The sequence below is a fragment of the Dipodomys spectabilis genome, unplaced genomic scaffold (assembly GCF_019054845.1).
Source record: "Dipodomys spectabilis isolate Male_0828 unplaced genomic scaffold, ASM1905484v1 ptg000201l, whole genome shotgun sequence".
Lineage (NCBI taxonomy): Eukaryota > Metazoa > Chordata > Mammalia > Rodentia > Heteromyidae > Dipodomys > Dipodomys spectabilis.
The window spans coordinates 2,059,729-2,081,385 of NW_024870878.1; the positions used below are offsets into that span (position 1 = coordinate 2,059,729).

The 21,657-nt window shown below is 40.9% G+C and overlaps 1 protein-coding gene across 2 annotated transcripts in view; it reads right to left on the reverse strand.

Moving 5' to 3' along the window:
- The window catches only part of Prdm10 (PR/SET domain 10), a 111,172-nt gene that overhangs the window by 34,825 nt on the left and 54,690 nt on the right, over positions 1 to 21,657 (reverse strand). For both annotated transcript variants that reach the window (XM_042696194.1, XM_042696193.1), the window contains 6 exons: positions 21,020 to 21,261; positions 18,317 to 18,520; positions 12,254 to 12,326; positions 10,962 to 11,079; positions 7,665 to 7,794; positions 5,838 to 6,080 (listed from right to left, as the gene is read on the reverse strand). In XM_042696194.1, coding sequence (XP_042552128.1) covers positions 5,838 to 6,080; positions 7,665 to 7,794; positions 10,962 to 11,079; positions 12,254 to 12,326; positions 18,317 to 18,520; positions 21,020 to 21,261 — 1,010 coding nt within the window. The remainder of the gene's footprint in view (positions 1 to 5,837; positions 6,081 to 7,664; positions 7,795 to 10,961; positions 11,080 to 12,253; positions 12,327 to 18,316; positions 18,521 to 21,019; positions 21,262 to 21,657) is intronic.

The window sequence follows — 21,657 nt, forward strand, 5'->3', positions numbered from 1 at the left end:
GAAGAGTGAAAGAAAGATTTACGAGAATCTTGATGCATTATTTTTGCAGTGATCAAGTACAACACTTTAACGATTAATTACTTATCAAAAGCAACATCTAAATGAAATTTAATGTGAACATCATTTTGGGGAGAGTAAGAAAGATACTTATTTTTAATTTACTGAAATTTTTTTTTTTTTTTTTTTTTTTTTTGGGTCCGGTCGTGGGGCCTGAACTCTGGGCCTGGGCGCTGTCCCTCAGCTCTTCAGCTCAAGGCTAGCGCTCTACCACTTGAGCCACAGTGCCACTTCCGGCTTTTTTCTTTTTGCTTATGTGGTGCTGAGGAATCGAACCCAGGGCCTCGAGCATGCAAGGCAAGCGCTCTACCACTGAGCCACCTTCCCAGCCCCATTTACTGAAATTTTTAACACAATCAATTTTTTATTTAAAAAAAATTGCCTTCTTGGGCTCCTCTAACAGAGCTAGGAGAGATATTTTAAGATAGTCCTCATTTACCTTGAGTAGGTAAATAGTAATTTTGTTGTCTTCCCAACTGGGGCTACTTTGAGGAGTAGGCATCTTACTTGATTCTCTTTTTAAACTGTATCCTTTAGTGACTGCTCAGCTCATAACAAATATCTAAGTTTGAAAATTAATAAAATAGAAGATATATTTGAAATGAAATTCACAAAATTATTTCTAGAATTTTTCTACAAAGACACTTAAGAACAGATCTTTCTTCTAATACACACGAGTTAGCTTTGGCTTCCTCATACAGTTTACTGGCCCCCTCATCTTTTTACTTTATCTGAGCACAGAGTTATTTTACATAAAAGCTCTTACTATTTCTGCCTACTTCCAAAGCTACATGGAAAGAAGTCAGATAAACAGATGCTCTGTTGAGATCCAGCAAATATTCAAGGTTTAGAGCACGTCTGCCATGTAAGAATTACATGCCTTTTCCAACTTTAAGTTGGTTAAGTTTCCAAGGATAGAGTCAACAGTTTTTGATGATGATTCTCCTGAAGATTCCATTTCTCCAGAGTGCCCAATGTAGAACTTGGCTTTGTTTTGGGACCATTATGCTAATCAGTATTCTGTCACTTCAGATTAGCAGAATAGCTTCAGACAATGGATTTAAACTGAGCAGCCACCTGGCTCCTCTTCCTTAATTCTAATGACAAATCCTATCACCCTTTATTTACTTGGAGCCCAGAGTGCTCAAGAACTAGAAAAAGTCTGTGTGCTAATGACACTCATATTACCAGATAGTAAAAGCTAAACTGTTTCTGCCTTTTGGCCCACTTGCAAGCCAGTTCTGCTCTAACGCAGCTTCTGTAGTAGAGCTATACCCAGTGTACTTTCAGGAAGAAATCATGGCTAATGGGAAACATACAGACACACCATAGGTCTGCTGACCCCTGAGCTCCAGTTAGTCAACCACACCAAACTGTGAGGTCATCAGTGTTAAGAGGATACCAAAACAGCATCCAAATTAACATTGTAATGATTTGAGAAGAGATTCTGTTTCTGAAGTCTGATGCTATTAGCTAAAGGAATCTATAGTGTTTGATCAATTTTCATACTATTTTGATATTGTGACTAAAAGGAATCAAACAAGTATCAATTGGTTGGTTTGGATTTATGTTGTTGTTGTTTGGTTGATTTTGACTTTGTTCTAGTACTGAGGCTTGAACTCAGGGCCTAGGAACTGTCCCTTAACCTTTTTCCACTCAAGGGTAGTGCTCTACCACTTGAGTTACATCTCCACTTCCAGTTTTTTGCTTGTTAATTGGAGGTGAAAGTCTTACACAGACTTTCCTTACCCTGTCTAGCTTTGAACTGAAATTCTCAGATTATAGCCACCAAAGTAGCTAGGATTACAGGTGTGAGCCACTGGCACCCAGCTGGGGAATTGTATTTTTTAAAAGCAACTTTCTTTGAATCTTTCAAAGCCTTTGGTGTCTAATTCTGTCCAACAAGCCTCTTTCCATTACCCACCTGGCTTCCCCACTAGGGTCAAGTCACTGTTTGCCCTGTCCCATAACCATCCCAAGCATATCCCTGTGCCTAGTGCTCTCTCCCTATGGCTCCCTTCACCTACCTCCTTCATCTTTCTCTAGCCTTTTACTCTTCCAACTAACTAGGTATTCTTACATTTAACATATAAATGAAAATGATCTTATTGAGACTACAAACTCCTAGAGACAGAGCTCGAGAAGTATTCTAATACATAGCTAAAAACTCAGTATCATCTCAAAGTAATTCAAATTATTTAAGAGCTGGAAAGAACCTTCAAGATCATTTAGTCCTATCCTTTACTTTGTACAGGAGTAACCTGCAGCCTACAATTTGTTTATTCACCTACTTGGAAATAAATGATCACTACTTATTAATTTACATTTAGTAGAGCAACCAAACTGTGGTTTCTACCAGGATTTTCTAAGTACAGGTTGTAAAGAACAGCAGGTCAGGCAAACACGTAAATGACATTCTGTTATGTGAAACACAGGAAACAAACCTACCTGCAGCTCCAACTGAGCAGGCAGCATTAGAGGAGAGAAAAATAGTTACATTACCAATTTTGGAAGACTTCCCTTCAGTTGGTCATTACCACTCTGGATTTAAAAAAAGATGAAAAAAAATACAGAGCCCTACTTTTTTAGAATGTGTGAGTGGAAAAAGCAAGAGAGCTCAACCAATACTAGCATCTAAAAGTCACACGTGTGGTTTTACTTTGACACAAGGAACCTTGTACTGAAATCAGTACCCTATCTCCTTCAGAAGAATATAAGTATACGAACAACTAGTCTATGCTTGAACACACACAGTTGCAATACACATGTGAGTTTTATTTTTTTCCGTCAAAATAAAAATCAAATCCAGGGGCTGGGAAGGTGGCTCAGTGGTACAGTACTTGCTTTGCAGGCATAAGGCCCTGGGTTTGATTCCTCAGCACCACATAAGGAGAAAAAGCCGGAAGTGGCGCTGTGGCTCAAGTTGGTAGAGCGCTTGCCTTCAGCTGAAGAGCTCAGGAACAGCACCCAGGCCCAGAGTTCAGCCCCCATGACCGACAAAAAAAAAAAAAAAAATTAAATCTAGCAAGCACTTCTCTGACTTAGTAAAATATCAGATGGCCAAAAAAGAAAAGACAGTAACTGGACAAGAGACTGAAAGGAAAACAAAGAAGAATAATGGATAGGAAGATAGAGTTCACAGCTATTTGCTTTTCTGGCCTATATTTATTTATTTTTACATATCCTTGAAAGACCATAGATTGAAAACATTGCAAGTATTTTAATTATAATTATTCCAATTATAATTATTTCAATTCAAAAGTTGCATGTATTTCAATTACAGGGCTCTAAGAACTCAAGAGTTCCTAGAGTCCTTCAAAACTGTCATGTGGTAATTAAGGTTTAAATGTCTGTTTACATGAAGACAGGGACTATATTATTTTTCAAGGTCCCTTCTAGCCTACAGGCAAATAAAGAGATCAAAGGAGAAAGTTGATCCAATCTCTCTTGCCCAAAGCAAGACCCCGTGCAGTGGTTCCTACTGACCCAGCCCACCCTGAATATGGTGTAACTTAGCATCTTTAAAACACAAAAATGAAAAACAAGCTGGGTGCCGGTGGCTCACGCCTATAATCCTGGCAACTCAGGAGGCTGAGATCTGAGGATTGTGGTTCAAAGCCAGCCCAGGCAGGAAAGTCAGTGAGACTCTTATCTCCAATAAACCACCAGAAACCCGGAAGTGGCACTGAAGCTCAAGTGGGAGAGCACTAGCCTTGAGGTGAAGAGCTGAGGGACAGCACCCAGGGCCCAGAGTTCAAGCCCTATGACTGACCAAAAAAAAAGAAAAAAAGGAAGGAAGGAAGGAAGGAAGGAAGGAAGGAAGGAAGGAAGGAAGGAAGGAAGGAAGGAAGGAAGGAAGGAAGGAGAGAGAGAGAGAGAGAGAAAGAAAGAGAAAGAAAGAAAGAAAGGAAGGAAGAAAGAAAGAAAGAAAGAAAGAAAGAAAGAAAGAAAGAAAGAAAGAAAGAAAGAAAGAAAGAAAGAAAAGAAAGAAAGAAAGAAAAGGAAAAACAAAGACCAAAAAAAACTCCCACAAAACCACAAAACCCCAAGTTAAAACACTCATCCATCTAGAAACTATAAAGCCTGGGAAGTTATACAAGATATCTCTCCTACCGACAAGTCCAGACCAATAAGTCTTTTTATCATCAGTTGCCAAAAACATGGGTTTTATATCTTTAGTTTTTTGTTATCACTGATGTCTTAAGACAACATATTGTTCTCCACATGCGTTCCTAACTCATACTCAACTGCTACCCAAGAGAAAAGAAGAGAAAGACCTGTCTTCATTGAAAGTCATGGAAGATCTGCAAATCTAAAGCCAAGACACAGACCCCAGAAGTGAGACCTCCACCAGCACCTGAACATACAGCTTTACTTCAGTGTCCCAAGGTGTGTGCACTGTTCCCAGGTGTATGCACTGTTCCTGTCATATTGACTTGGACACAGGTCCCTTTGCAATGATTGAGTAGTGACACTGCCAATACCCCCTTGCAAACGTAGATAACTAAATTTAGTTACCTATAATTAACTTTAGGGCTATGATTAGACAGAGATTAGCCTGATTTAGAATATAAACAATTAACCAGGCACTGGTGGCTCTCGCCTATAATCCTAGGTACTCAGGAGGCTGAGATCTGAAGGATCATGGTTTGAAAAAGCTTGGGCAGAAAAGTCCCTGTGAGACACTTTCCAATTAACCACTCAAAAACTGGAAGCGGCATTGTGACTCAAGTAGTAGAGTACAAGCCTTGAACACAAACAGGCTCAGGGACAGAGAGCCCAGAATCTGAATTCAAGCCCCACAACCAACAACAACAAAAAAAGAATATAAATAATTAGAACTGGGGGTGTAGCTCAGTGGTAGAGCACTTGTTTAGCATGCCTAAAGCCCTGAGTTCAATCCCCTGAACCTCAAAAAAAAAAAGAATATATATATATGTATACACACACACACACACAAATGTACACAGGCTGATATTTGCAGAGAGAGGGGCTGCTTGTGCATGTGCGTGTGCATTGTATACACCCACACACGCACGCACACGCACAAACAAATAGGGCTAAAGGTATAGCTCAGCATCAGAGTGCCTGCTTAGCAAGCATGTGCAAGGCCCTAGATTGAATTCGCATCACCAAACAGTCAAAATAAATAAAAGTAATTAAATAAAATATAATGAAACAGCCGTGCGCTGGTGGCTCACACCTGTAATCCTAGTTACTCAGTAGGCTGAGATCTGAGGATCGTGGTTCAAAGCCAGCCCTGGCAGGAAAGTCTGTGAAACTCTTATCCCCAATAAACCACCAGAAAACTGGAAGTGGCGCTGTAGCTCAAGTGGTAGAGCACTAACCTTGAGCTGAAGAACTCAAGGCCCAGGACAGTGCTCAGTCCGAGTTCAAGCCCCACAACCCACCCCCCCCCCCCAAAAAAAAGAAACATGGATTTCTCTACTTCTTTCTAACCTGTAAACTAAGGAATATGGAGAGCTAGTGATTTGGGCTATTTTACATATTATGGTCGAGGAACTCCAAAATCCAGGCTCCCATGTGTTAATACTACATTGATTGAATCTAAGACCAGCCATGCCAGTCAGCCATAGGACAAAGACTCAGAAATAGTAAAGACTTTTTTTTTTTTTGCAGAATAACAAGCCTGAACATGTGATAGAGTAAATGCAACATTTCAAAGTGAATGGTAAATAGACTGGAACACAACGCACCAAAAACACAGCCTAGGGGAGGAAGTGATCCTCTGGGGATAGGGGACATGCCTGCCCACTTACTCTGATGCGTTTGGCCCTGCGCATGTCATCAGCTGTCAAAGTGGTCTGGGTAGGCACCACACTCTCCTCGTGCTGTGGCTGCAGATGTAGAGTGTGAGTTTCTGGTTCATGCTCCAGAGAAGCCGGGGTTTCCTGTGGCAGCTGAGGTATTGGGATAGTGGTCTGTTCTGGCTGATCTAGCCCATTCAGAGCAGCTGGTTCAGCTTCATCAAATTGTTCCTTCGTGGAAAAATGCAGCAAGTCCTGCAATTTAAAATAACCATGAATTACTTTCCTACTTAAATGGAGATCAATAGTAGAAATATGGGCTTAGATTTAGAATTGTGGACTTTTTTTTTTTTTTAACACTTAGGGTCTTATTGTATTGACCAGGTGGCTCCCAAACTCTGTTCATGTTATCCTTCTGCCTCTGAAGTAGCTGGGCCTAAGGGCTGTGTCACTATGTGCAGCTATGGTTTTGTCTTTTTGTTGGTTGTTTTTGCCAGTACTAGGGGCTTAACCCTAGGGCCTGGACATGCTCTACCTTAGCTTTTTCGCTCAAGGCTGGTGCTCTACCACTTGAGCCACATCTATACTACCAAGTTTTTGGTGATAAATTGGAGATGAGTCTCACAGACATTTTTTTTTTTTTGGGTCCAGTCATGGGGCCTGAACTTTGGGCCTGGGCGCTGTCCCTCAGCTCTTCAGCTCAAGGCTATCTCTACCGTTTGAGCCACAGCCCACTTCCGGCTTTTTTCTTTTTGCTTATGTGGTGCTGAGGAATCGAACCCAGGGCCTCATGCATGCAAGACAAGTGCTCTACCGCTGAGCCACCTTCCCAGCCCATCTCACAGACATTTTTGTCCTGGCTGACTTCAAACTGAGATCCTCAGATGTCAGCATTCTGAAGTAGCTAAGATTATAGGCACGAACAACCCGTATGGAACATGTGGTTTTTGCTGTTGTTGCTATTGGCTGTAGGCTTGAACTCAGAGCCTGGGCGCTGTCCCTGAGCTTTTCTACTCAGGGCTAGTATTCTACCACACAGCTCCACTTCTAGTTTTCTGGTTATCAGTGGAGATAAGAGTCTTATGAACTTTCCTACCAGGGGCTGACTTTAAGCTGTGATCCCCAGATCTCAGCCTCCTAAACAGCTAGGATTACAGGCGTGACCACCACAAACATGAGCCCAGCTTATGGGTTTTTGGGTTTTTTTTTTTTTAACTAGCACAAGGATGTTGAGAAAAAATATTCCCCACTGGAAAAGTTAATTATAGAAATAAGCACAGAGGGGCTGGGAAGGTGGCTCAGTGGTAGAGCGCTTGCCTTGCATGCATGAGGTCCTGGGTTTGATTCCTCAGCACCACATAAGCAAAAAGAAAAAAGCCAGAAGTGGCGCCGTGGCTCAAGTGGTAGAGCGCTAGCCTTGAGCTGAAGAGCTGAGGGATAGCACCCAGGCCCAGAGTTGAGGCCCACAACTGGACCAAAAGAAAAAAGAAAAAAGAAAAAAAAGAAAGAAGCACAGAATTTAAAAACAATGAGACATTCCCAACTACCAAACCAGAGGAGTATAAAACTCTTCTAGAATATCTATCATTTTAATGGCTTAAATTAATTAAACAAAGTCTCTAATATCTCTAATCAATTTCAAATTTGTAGGGCTGCAAAGTTAGCTTTTCATTGGAAAATACATTCTTTTTCGTCTTCTCCAACTGTACTTTGGCTAACAAGTGGCAAAGCCATGATATGACAGCAGTGTGTGTATTTAAGTTGAGCGGATGTGGTATTTAATCTAGTTGGGCACTGTGAACAAGCACAGCAGAAGGAGATCTTCCCATCCCCCAGTACCTGGGTCCCATCATCACTCTTTTCCCCATTCTCGCTGGTTAGTTCCAAACGGATAAATTTTGGAGGACGCCCTGGTCGTCGACCAGGGCCAAATCGCCTTTTGCCTCGTCCCCTTCCTCTGCCTCTTGTTCTGGGGACAAGAGATTGAGTTATGAATAGTCATAATTACATCATATGCCACAACAGTTCCCTTCAATAATCTTTACTAACCCCAGATTTTGAGTTTCTCTCACTTTACTTTCCCTGGCTCTTTTCTCCAGTGGAAACAATTGTTTTATTACTAGAAGCTTTCTCAATTTCTCAGCTTTGCCCTCTCTACAGGGCAAAGAGATATCTTAAAATTATTTAGAAAAAGTTATAAAAACACAAATCAAAAACAACAGTTTGCTTCTGGAAGGAGGTGAGAAATGCAAACAGGACAGAATATGGTAAGTCAGTAGTATGTATATATATATATATATATATATATATATATATATATATATATTTTTTTTTTTTTTTGGTGGGGGGGGAGTCAGTTGTGGGGCTTGAACTCTGGACCTGGAAACTGTCCCTGAGTTCTTCAGCTCAAGGCTAGTATGCTACCACTTGAGCCACAGCACCACTTCCAGTTTTCCAGTGGTTAGTTGGAGATAAGAGTCTCACAGGGAATTTCCTGCCAGAGCTGGCTTTGAACCATGATCCTCAGATCTCAGCCTCTTGTGTAGCTAGGATTATAGGCATGAGTAGTATTTTTCTGAGGATCAACTGAGACTAGATTCCATTCTTTCTCTTTTCCAGTGGCCTCAGCTCATCTTCCTTCCTTCCTTCATTCCTCCCTCCCTCCTTCCCTTCCTTTCTTCCTTCCTTCCCTTCCTCTCTCCCTTCTTCTCCCTCCTTGCCCCCCTCTCTCTCTTCTCAGTTTCTCTCTCTCTCTCTCTCTCTCTCTCTCTCTCTCTCTCTCTCTCTCTCTCTCTCTCTCTCTCTCTCTCTTCTCCTCGTCAGTTGTGGGGCTTGAACTCTGGGCCTGGGTGCTGTCCCTCAGCTCTTCAGCTCAAGGCTAGTGCTTTACCACTTGAGACACAGTGCCATTTCTAGTTTTCTGGTGGCCTGTTGGAGATAAGAGTCTCACAAACTTTCCTGCCTGGGCTGGCTTTGAACCACGATCCTCAGATCTCAGCCTCCTGAGTAGCTAGGATTACAGGTGGAAGCCACCGGCCCCCAGCTTGCTTGCTTGCTTCCTTCCTTCCTCCCTTCCCTTCCCTTTCTCTCTTTCTCTTTCTTTCTTTTTTCTTTTTCTTCCTTTCTTCCTTCCTTTCTTTCTTTTTTTCTCTTTCTTTTGTTGGTTGTGGGGCTTGAACTCAGGGCCCAGGCATTGTCCCTGAGCCTCTGTGCTCAAGGCTAGCACTCTATCACTTGAGCCACTTCTGGTTTTTGAGTGGCTAATTAGAAATAAGAATCTCACAGGGACTTTTCTGCCAGGGCTGGCTTTGAGCCATAGTTCAGATCTCAGCCTCCTTAGCAGCTAGGATTACAGGTGTGAGCCACCAGTGTCTGGCTCATATTCCTTTCAAGAAACATAGCTACATTCAAAGAACTTCCTCATTTTACCATAACCTTCTGGAAAGTCACAAGAAATTTCTAATTCAAATGTCCCATAAAATGCCTATTAAACACCAAATAATTATAAAACCCTTTTAATGAATTACTAGAATGCAAAAATCCCTTATTAAAACTGATTCCAAGGCCCTGGAATATATTCTGGGCTGGAGACCCTGCCCACAACACACATGGCCCTCAATTTGATCCCTCGAAACCACAACAACCACCTTTCAGCCTTACTAGCACCCTTAATTCAATCCTTCCTTCTTCTGCCACCAATGCAAGACTTCCAAGGCCACACTCACTGTAATCATGCTATTTGCTCTAGATTCCCACCCCACCACTGCGGCATCTTTATTCTCATTGTGCTGAATTTGCTAGGTAAAACTGCAGCACCCTCACAGCTGGATACAGCCAAAGAACAAAACAGCCTTGCTTGGGGTCTTACTTTCATTTCATGTATGGTACATCCCTGGATCATTCTTTCCTGTTTCATTTTGTTTACAATCGTGTGACTTGAACTCAGGGCCTAGGCACTGTCCCTGAGCTTTACTGCTCAAGGCTAGCTTTCTACCACTTTGAGCCACTTCCAGTTTCCTGGGAGCTGAATGTAGATAAGAGTCTCATGAACTTTCCTGCCTCGCCAGGCTTTGAACTGTGGTTCTCAGATCTCAGCCTCCTGAATAGCTAGCACTATAGGGGTAAACCACCAGCACTGAACTTCCTTTCTGTTTTTCTAAGTGAGGATTTATACCATCACCTAATTTTCCAAACTCAACAAATGTAGATAGACAATTCTATTTCAGTCCTGTTGGGATCACTATTCTAAATAATCCTCATCCTGTACTAGCTTCTAACTGAACTCTCTGCCTTCGCTTTTATTCTAATATAAACTAATCTGATGTGTTCATTTTCATACAGAATGACCTTTTTAAAATACAACTGGCATTACAATATTCCCTGATCAGAACCCACTAAAGGTTTTGCATACTAAAATCCAATTTTTTTCCATCATCTTAAGTCCCTCCTTATCTTCCCCCTCAACATCCTATAAAATTTTCATTTACCATTTGTTTTGTTTTTTGATGCCAGTCTGGGGCTTGAACTCAGGGTCCAGGTGCCATCCCTGAGCTTCTTTTGCTCAAGGCTAGCACTCTACCATTTGAACAACTCTACTTCCAGCTTTTTTTTTTTTTTTTGACAGTTTAGTGGAGATAAAAGTTTTACAGACTTTCTTCCTTGGGCTTGCTTTGAACTATGAAACCATGATCCTCAGATTTCAGTCTTCTAAGTAGCTAGGATCACAGGTGCCTGGGCTTCATTTGTCTTTTTTATATAGTAGAATTAAAGCTTTTAGTTTAACTTTATAAAGAAATCATTTTGCTGGAAAAAATCTAAAAATCAAGAGATATAAATTATGCAAAGACATATGCTACCTCAACAATTCCTATTTCATACTCTCCAGTTACAGGAGATTTCACCAAGGTGAAAGGGTATGAGATACACTGAAAAAGGAATAAATAAAGAGGGGAAAGGAAATGACAGATAAGACATACCCTTTAGTAGCTCTACATCAAAATAACTACTTGGTTACCTGTCTACACACACACACACACAAAACTTGAGAATATGCACAAGTAGAAACATTCTTTGGTTTACAGATACATATAATCTTTAAGAACCAAATTCATGAGCCTTTCCCCCTCTCATACATACCTGCTAAACACGTCTAGTTTCTCATCATGAGAATTGAGGTGCTGTTGCAACTGCTCTGAGCTTATAAAGCGACGGTTACATTCATAGCAGGGCCAATTCTTCTCTTGTTCTCGAAGAACTACAATCACAGGAGAGAAATCATAATGGCTGATGATCAACAGGCACTAGCAATATCCAGTTGCCTTTTCTCTCACCACTGTAGACATTATCCACTATTTGCATTACTTTCTTGTTAAAGAGTCTTTTGAATCATCTCAGGGAGGTACTTGGAACCCCCTAAATTGTAGACAGTTGGTCAGAATTGTGACTGGCTTGAGAAGCATGAGCTAGGGGTTGGGAAGGTGGCTCAGTAGTAGAGTGCTTGCCTTTCATGCATGAGGCCCTGGAAAGCCGGAAGTGGCACTGTAGCTCAAGTGGTAGAGTGCTAGCTTTAAGCTGAAGAGCTGAGGGACAGTGCCCAGGCCCAGGGTTCAGGCCCCACAACAGAGCTCCAGCTGGTATCTGAAGTAAGGATAGTCGTGTGAAAGACCGGACCTTACCCTGTGAAATCTAACCTAATTTGCAGTAGTTACCATCAAAATTATACTTTACAACACCAAATCCATGGTAAAACTGATAAATGAATTGTTATACATTCATACAGCAAAATGACAAAGCACAGTGAGAATGAACAAATTATATTTTAAATATATATTATGTATGATATATAATACTATCATATAATATTTAAGTGTAATTATATACAATATGTATGTATCTCAAAAATATAATGTTGAGCAAGATGCCCAGACACAAAAAAGTGAATGTACTATGTCGTTATATTTATGCATAGTTCACCAACAAGCAACTCGTGTGGTACTAGGAAGTCAGGAGAGTAATTATACTTCACAATTTCCTTAGGTGTGTTCACTGTGAGAATTTATCAAGCTCTATATTTAATGTATGCATATCTCTCAGTATGCAGATTACATATCAGTCACATTTACATTAAAAACAAAGTCAGTACTGTATTGCTATGTCCCTAGGGATGATCAGGGCTAGATAGGAAGCATCCTGACACTAAGGTTCTAATTTGGTATCTGAAGGTTTTCATTATATTAAATACTATTTTCCAGAACTCATGAATGAAATGTAAATATGTCATTGAAATTGGACCCTAGAATTAGATGGAGGTACACAGCTCTGAAAAGCCTATAAGATGCCTTATAAAATACATGGAGATGGAGAAATCAGAGGTTGCATAAAGATGTAATATTCACAACTTAGAATTCACATAATAAAAGTCCAATCACCTTTTCTTTCTTCCTCAGAAATGTCATGAATTTTCTGGTTCACGAACTCTGCATAGGATGCAGCATACCACACCTACAAAACCCAAGGACATCATCAAGAACTAAAGGACATCACCAGATGTGCTTTGCGTGCTTAAGTTATTTCCCCCTGCTTACAGGAAACAATTCAGGCTTTTCCACAATCCTCTGAAAACAAAATCTCACTGGAGCTTCCCACCACAATATCCATCTGGCATGCCATCCATCAGGGAGTCCATTTGTCAAGACATGTTGCCTGTTTTCCCTTCTTCCTTTTTAAAAGGTTGTTCTTATTATTGGAACAAGTTCACAGGAATGATATTCATAGTCTATTTATGTAAATAAAGCAATCTCTTCTGATTTTTTTTCTGTACTTAAATACAGGTGTTTTTATAGCTGTAATAATCATAGTAGTGGACACCAACCAACCACCAGAATTGTCACCAATGAATGGGATGTATTGAATGTTCCTGCTTCCTCCCAAGGCTCTTCTTCCCTCTTCTTCACCTGGTTCTGCTCATTCTTCCTTAGCCCACTCCTCTTCTCTACCTAACTTCAGCGTGTGTGTGTGTGTGTGTGTGTGTGTGTGTGTGTACATGTGAGTGTACGTGTGTGTGTTATTACTAGGGCTTGAACTCAGGGCTTGGGCACTGTCACTTAGCTTTTTTGCAAAAAGCTAGCATTCTCCCACTTGAGTCACAGTTCCACTACCAGCTTTTTGGAGGTTAATTAGAGATAAGAATCTCATGGCTTCTGCTGCCCAGGCTGGCTTTGAACCACAATTTTCAGTTCTCAGTCTCCTGAACAGCTAAGATTACAAGCATGAGCCACAAGTGCCCAGCTTCTACCTAACATTGAAATACTGGTGCTCCTCAAAGCCTAAATCCTGAGCCTGTATATTTTCTCTCCAGTAATCATATCCCTTCCTTTCCAACCAATTCTGTGCTAATGACACCTACATCAATATCTCTAGAGGCCTCTTCTCTGTCTCTACAAATGTATTCTACTACTCATCTGATATGTTGGCTATCTTACCTATAACTCCATCTTACCATGTGCAGATTGGAATTCTCAGTGCTTCCCAATTGGTGCCCTCATTTCTTTTTTTTCTTTTCTGGTCCGTCATGGGGCCTGAATTCAGGACCTGTGCGCTGTCCCTCAGCTCTTCAGCTCAAGGCTAGCCCTCTACCACTTGAGCCACAGCACCACTTCTGGCTTTTTCTTCTTATGTGGTGCTGAGGAATCAAACCCAGGGCCTCATGCATGCAAAGCAACCACTCTACCACTGAGCCACCTTCCCAGACCTAAGATGCCCTCATTTCTACTAGTCTTCTCCATCTCAAATTTTTCCACAAGGTGCTCAGACCTGAAACCTAAAAGGGCTCACTGACTTTTGTTTATTTCTATTATCCTTTAGAAAAGATGGTATCCTTACCTGACACCCGCCACCTAATCTGCTAACTAGCTAACTCATTTTTCATTGCAAGTCCCATCAGTTATCTTATTACAACACAGACAAATTTTATAGGGCTAGAAATGGTCTTTAATTTTATAATGAATCTGAAATGCTCACTGATGATTCCTGAAGGGCTCTGTGACCTTCCCTACCTTGCTAAGTGACCTTAGCCCTTGTCACTGGACCCACCCTTGGGTCAAGAGGGTCTGCTCTCAGCTTCCCAAACATGCTCAGTGCTTTCCCATCCCAAAAAGCTACCTTGTTGTTCACCCCCAAGAACACTATGTTTCTTCCTCTTGTTCTTACAGTGACCTCTGCAGAGCTGATCCTTGTCTATTTCAAAGTCCTCAGTCTCTTACCTTTTCAGCAAGACTTTCCTTGGCTGGCACACCTAAATCAGTCCCTAAAACACGCTGTTTCTGTGCCATGACCCAATTTGGCATTATTTGATGGTTTACATTTTTCTCTTCACGTCCCCTCAAGAAGCTAATTTCCCTGATCATAGGATAACAGTCTGTTTTTTCCTTGTGTCTGAAACATTCTAATGTTTCTAATATTTAGCTCTATTCTGTTTATAAGTATAGTTGGTTCCCAGACTAAAGAATTTGGCTTACTACTGGACCAAGAACATTATATATATAGATAGATAGATATAGATATAGATATGCATATATATATGTATGTATATATATACACACATACATATATTCTTATATATATGTGTGTGTGTGTGTGTGTGTATGTAGATAAATCTTTCACATTTACTGTACTACCTCTATTCATTATTACTAATTCCAATGAATAAAAACAACAATTCATGGTTGCTTTCAGGGTTGGTTGGTTGACTGGTTGGTTTGTAGTGCTGGCCTCCAACCCAGAGCTTAACACATTCTAGGCAAGCACTCAACTGTTGAGCTACATCTCCAGCCCTTCAAGAATTTTAAAATTTACTGGCATTGAGAAATTAGGAAACATTTGTTTCCTATTGGCTTCCTCCAAATAAAGTCTATTTCTGATAATTGTTCATATGTCCATCTGGGTGCAGTAATGCTAGAGATATAAGACTCTGTTTTCATATTTAAACCTTTTAACCTATAAATACTTCCTTGGTATTATTGCTTCTTTTTTATCTGTTGTTTTAGTGCCTTCTATACTGAGCTATTTTGCTTTTACTTAGGTGTTTCTGTTCTGTACTCTACAGTCCTACTGATTGGCTTAAAAAAGGAATTGGGAGCCAGATGCCAGTAGCTCACACCTATAACACTAGCTTCTCAAGAAGCTCAGATTTGTGGATCACAGTTCAAAGCCAGCCTGGGCAGAAAAGTCTGTGAGACTCTTACTTCTAATAAACTACTCAGAAAAAGCCAGAAGTGGCACTGCGGCTCAAATGGTAGAGTACTAGCCTTGAGGGAAAAAAAAAGAAAATTCATACACACACATACAAACACACACAAAAAGAGGAGAGAAAATAATTTCCTCACAATTAAGAATAATAATTTGCTTCAGTTTGTTTTTTAATTTAAATGAGGCATGCCTGTAATATCAGCACTCAGGAGATTGATTTGGGATTCACCTGGGCTATAGAGTGAGGCTTTATTTCAAAACAATGGAATCTTGGGTTGGGGGTAAAGCTCAGAGGTAGACTGTTTGCCTATCATATACAAACCTCTGATTCTGACCCCAGCACAAGGGGGGAAAAAGACTTTTCACTTAGAAACATAGCAGAATGTAAGCATGTCATTAATGGTTATATTTAAACAAATTCTCATAGAGTTATCCCCATAATATATATTCCTGGATGGGCACCGGTGGATCACGCCTGTAATTCTAATTACTCAGGAGCTGAAATCTGAAGATAACAGTTCAGAGTCAGCCTGGGCAGGAAAGTCTGTGAGACTATTATCTCCAATAAACCATTAGAAAACCGGAAGGGGTGCTTGCCTTGAGCTGAAGAGCTGAGGGACAGTGCCCAAGTCCAGAGTTCAAACCCCCAAAATGGACAATATATATATATATATATTATATATATATTATATCTATATCCATCTATATATATATATATATATATATATATATATATATGTATTCCTGGCCAGGTGCTGGTGGGTCATGCCTGTAATCCTGCTACTCAGGAAGCGGTATTGGAGGTGCCCAGACAGGAAGTCTGTAAGACTTTTATCTCTCATTAACCACCAGAAAACTGTCAGTGGTGCTGAAGGCTCAAAGTGGAAGAACGCTAGTTATTCTTGAGTGAAACAGCTCTAGGACAGCACCTAAGCCCTGATTAAGTTCATGCCTCATGACAGAAAAAAAAAATCTATATTCAAGAAATTAGTCTGAATATAGAACTTTTTGAATAGAATGAAATATTGAGGTAAAGAAAAGGGATCTTGCCCATACCTAAATTTCACTTTATAAAAACCTTGTTTCGCCAATTCTTTCTCCGCATGCTAAGTGGCACCATATTTAGCCACCCATCACAAACACTAGTCTGCTCCCCCAAACAATGATTCCTAACCTTTGAAGTCTTCCTATAGGCCCTTCATGAGCACTTTTCATTCTGTTTTATCTGCAGGATTGTTTTAAGTGTACAACAATGTAGAATATAGTCAGTCCTCCGTATCTCTGAATTCCACCAACCATGGATTGAAAACATTTGTGAAAAAAAATTGTGAAAAAAAATACATACAGACTTTGTTATTATTCTCTAAACAACTCAGTGTAACAACTACTTAAAACACATTTGTAGAAGCCAGGAACTGGTGGCTCCCACCTGTAATCCTAGCTATTTAGGAGGCTGAGATCTGAGGATTGCAGTTTAAAGCTAGTACGGGCAGGAAAGTCCATGAGACTCTTATCTCCAAACTAACCACCAGAAAACCAAAAGTGACTACATGGCTCAAAATGGTAGAGGACTAACCTTGAGCAAAAGAGCTCAGGGAGAGTGCCCAGGTCCCAAGTTCAAGCCCCATGACTGACAAAAAAAAATGTAGACTAAGGAAAGGGGCGACATTGTCTAAAAACAAGTGTATGGATACCTCACCCCATTTGTTAGGAAATGGAAAGACTTGGAAAAAATTATATTAACTGAAGTAAGCCAGGTCCAAAGAAACATAGGTCCCATGGTTTCCCTTATTTGCAATAACTAGTATATGTCTATGACAAGCAGAAAAGGTCAAAAGCTATGTACATATCACCACATAAGATGATGTTAAGTGAAATGAACCCCAAGATAGGGACACAAGTAGTTTTTTCTTTCTTGCTATTGTTTTTAATGTATTTATAATGTACTATGTGTGTTTTTTGTTTCTTTTGTGTGTTTTTCCCCTACCATATAAAATACCTTGTTTTCACTGTATTTGATTCTGGTGCTCTGCATCTTGTATATACATTTTTCTAATTTGGAGAGGGGAAGGGAAATAACAAAATGCTGAAATAAGGATACAGGTTGACCCATTGTAACAATGAGATGTACAAGACACTATGTTGAAAACAAACTTTACAACTTTGGGGGGTTGGGAGGGAAGAGTTGTGGAGGTGAGGAGAGAAGGGATGGCAGGGGAAAAACAAAGGAGGAGGTAACAATGTTCAATAGGAAATGTACTCATTATCTTTCTCAAGTAACTGTAACTCCTCTGTACAGTATTTTTACAATAAAAAACATATATATGGGGCTAGGAAGGTGGCTCAGTGGTAGAGCGCTTGCCTTGCATGCATGAGGCCCTGGGTTCGATTCCTCAGCACCACATAAGCAAAAAGAAAAAAGCCGGAAGTGGCGCTGTGGCTCAAGTGGTAGAGCGCTAGCCTTGAGCTGAAGAGCTGAGGGACAGTGCCCAGGCCCAGAGTTCAGGCCCCATGACTGGACCCAAAAAAAACAAACAAACCGTGTGTGTGTGTGTGTGTGTGTGTGTGTGTGTGTGTGTGTGTGTGTGTGTGTGTGTGTGTGTGTGTGTGTGTGTGTGTGTGTGTGTGTGTGTGTGTGTGTGTGTTAGCTTATGTAATCTTATGTAACTATAACCTCGCTGTATAAAACCTTTATGGTAACAATTTTTTAATTGAAAAAAAAAAAACCATTTGGGGCTGGGAAGGTGGCTCAGTGGTAGAGCGCTTGCCTTGCATGCATGAGGCCCTGGGTTCGATACCTCAGCACCACATAAACAGAAAAAAAAAGCCGGAAGTGGCGCTGTGGCTCAAGTGGTAGAGCACTAGCCTTGAGCTGAAGAGCTGAGGGACAGCGCCCAGGCCCAGAGTTCAGGCCCATGACCAGACCCCAAAAAAAACAAAAACAAAAACAACATTTGTATTATGGTAGGTATCAATCTAGAAATGATTTAGAGATGATTTAAAATATATGGAAGGATGTGAAAAGATTTAATGCAAAGACTCCAATACTTTATATAAAGGACTTGAGCATCCATGGATTCTGGTGTCAGTCTGTGGGGGGTAGGGGGGGTGGGGAGGGGGAATTGTCCTGGAACCAATCCCCTGAAGGAAAGCTCAGAAAATAAAGTGAGTTACCAGGAAAGCATTATATTGAAGCCCTAACCCATCAGTTCTTAGCAGATGGCACTGTGGATCTAGCACTGTACCTTTAGTTCCTGCTTGGGCTCCACGTTCTTTATGGTTGTATAATACACATGGTGGCCATATTGGTAAGCCACCAGGTTCTGCTCAAGGTGGTTCTGGGCTGGACGTACAAACATCATCCAGTTACAAAGGGTCTCATCAGACAACTCAAACCAGAGGTCTTCATGCAAATCTCTGTCTTTTCTGTCCCCTTTATCAAGAGAAACCTGCATCCAAAGAGAAGGTAAAAAGCTACAAACTCTTCAGTATGACACGTTTTATAGATATAGATAGATAGATCTTAAATTAATCTTTCAACCTGAGTTTTTTCTTTATACCTGGAAAGGTACTAGAATTGTTACTTGCCAAACATAAAGGAGAGTACACCTGTAGGAGAATTATCAGGAAAAATCTACACAATTTAACTGCATGATTTAGGTTAATGCTAAAACAACAAAAAATGCTCTAAATACGCTAGGGAATGCAAGCATAATATTCTCCAACTCATCATATGCTGCCTCCTTTCCAGAATCAACTATATCCATGCAGCCCAGAGACAGATGTTTCTCTTCATAAAGTTACATTTTTTGTGGATACTGGTGGCTCACAGTCAAAGCCAGCCCAGGTAGGCTGGCTGGAGACTCTTATCTCCAATAACTACCAAAAAGTCAGAAGTGGAGCTGTGGCTCAACTGGCACAGTGCTACCCTTGAGCAAAAAAGCTCAGGGACAGTGCCCAGGCATTGAGTTCAAGCCCAGACTGGCATTAAAAAAAAAAAATTCAAGTATTCACCCCCTCTTGCTGTGATTTCTTAGCTTTCTCCAAAGTATCTATTGCAAGAACAGACAGAAAAGCAAAAGAATCAAATGTGAACATTGGAGATCAAAATACATAGACATCAACATACAATGTTTCTTTTTCTTTTCTTTCTTTCTTTCTTTTTTTTTTTTGGTCATCAGTGGTGGGGCTTGAACTCTAGCCTGGGTTTTGTCCCTGAGCACTTTAGCTCAAGGCAAGCACTCTACCACTTGAACCACAGTGCCACTTTTTTCTGGTGATAAGATTGGAGATAAGAGTCTTATGGGGCTGGGAAGGTGGCTCAGTGGTAGAGCGCTTGCCTTGCATGCATGAGGCCCTGGTTTCTATTCCTCAGCTCCACATAAGAAGAAAAAGCCAGAAGTGATGCTGTGGCTCAAGTGGTAGAGAACTAGCCTTAAGCTGAAGAGCTGAGGGACAGCGCCCAGGCCCAGATTTCAGGCCCCATGATGGACTTTCCTGCCAAGGCTGGCTTTGTACCATAATCCTCGGATCTCAGCCTCCTGAGTAGCAAGAGTTACAGGCATGAGCCACCGGCATCCAGCTATAGTGTGCTATTCTTAAACAAACAAAAAAAAAAATCAGGAGGATAGATGTGTTTCAGAATTGAAAAGTGGTTTCTTACAAACATTACGGGCACACAACTGATTACATATGTGTACATAATTATCCTTGTATTCCAGTCAAAGTAATTTATAAAAAGCAAATGAAAAAAGATAAAAACTATTAGTGTCAGTTGTAGGCTAAATTTGTGAATCCTCCCCCTCAAAATCATGTGGGAGTCCTACAACCCCCAGTACCTCAGAACATGAGTGCACTTGAAATTCTCAGTACCTGTAACTCCCAATACATCAGACTGTGACTATATTTGGAGACAAGAACTTTAAAGAGCTGACTAACATGACATCATTAGGGTGGGCCCATTGTGACTGGACCATATAAGGAGAAGGCATAAGAAAGCAGACACACAAACACAGAGAAAAGACCCTATGAGGACACAGTAAGAAAGTAGCCATCTGCAAGCCAAAAAGAGGCCAAGAAGAAACCAACCCTAACACCTTGATCTTGGCCTTCCAGTTTTTCCATTTAAAATCTGTGTCATTTTATTATGATATTCCTAGAAAACTACTATGGCCCCTAAGAACTACAGCTCTTAGAATGTTTCAGATAATGCCTTAAGAAGCTGAAATTACCATCTCCATTTTATTGATAGCAAATTTCCATTTAAAACAAATTAAGCATATAAAGAAAAACTACCAAAGCTGGTGCCAGTGGCTCACGCCTATAATCCTAGCTACTCAGGAGGCTGAGATCCGAGGATTGTGGTTCAAAGCCAGTCCAAGCAGAAAAGTGTGATACTCTTATCTCCAATAAACCACCAGAAGACAGAAAGAAAGAAAGAAAGAAAAAAAGAAAGAAAGAAAGAAAGAAGGAAGGAAGGAAGGAAGGAAGGAAGGAAGGAAGGAAGGAAGGAAGGAAGGAAGGAAAGAAGGAAGGAAGGAAAGAAGGAAGGAAAGAGAGAGAGAGAGAAAGAAAGAAAGAAAATAAACTATCAGCAAATAACCACTATGCAATGAAATATGACTCAGCGGGTGCTGATGGCTCATGCCTGTAATCCTAGCTACTCAGAAGGCTGAGATCTGAAAATCATGGTTCAAAGCCAGTCCAAGCAAGAAAGTCCATAAGACTCTTATCTCCAATTAACCAGCAGGAAACCAGAAATGGAGCTCTGACTCAAAGTAGTACAAGAGCTTAGAGACAGTACCCAGTCCCTGAGTTCAAGCTCCAAAAAAAAACAACCAAAGGGGGTGGGGGTAGGGGGTCGGGGAGAGAGACTCAGTAAGAAAATGAGTAATCCCAAAAAAGCTTTAACAGAACAGAACAAGAGTAATGGAGAAAGCAGCAATTACCTTTAGGTGAATGTAACAGTCTTTCAGCTCCGATCCCCTAACCAGGGGTCCCTCCACAGGGCCAAACTGGGTACGCTTGGGAATTCGCCTTTTGGAGAACACTCCTCCAAGAAACCTGTCTATGTAGAGGACCAGGGGGAGACTTGCTCTGGCCCGAGTGAGCACAGGCCGGTTGGGAATGGGATGCAAGGGCCCATGCTTTGGGCACACTGATGAGTGGGCATTGTTACACTCCTCACACCCTGCAAAAGAAAAAACCCTTAAGTAGTCAAATTCCTTGACATGAGTTGATCTCAGGTAAAAAGTTCTGACATACAACTTCCCCCACCTCTCACCCAACACACACACACACACACACACACACACACACACACACACACACACACACTCACGCGCGCGCAAATAAATCTAAGTTATCAGGCCAAAATTCAATTAATGCTACAAAGGCACTACTCATTCCATTGTAATCCATTAGCTTTCATAGGCCAATAAAAATGCTGTCATTTTCCTCTAAAATCAGGCAAAATTTGCTTCTGCTTGTCAAAAATAATATGCAAGCTGTGACTTATTTCTCTGTTAGTTGATACCTCAAATAGTGAGCACAAAATCCTACTGTAAAATTTTAAAAAATTAGTGCT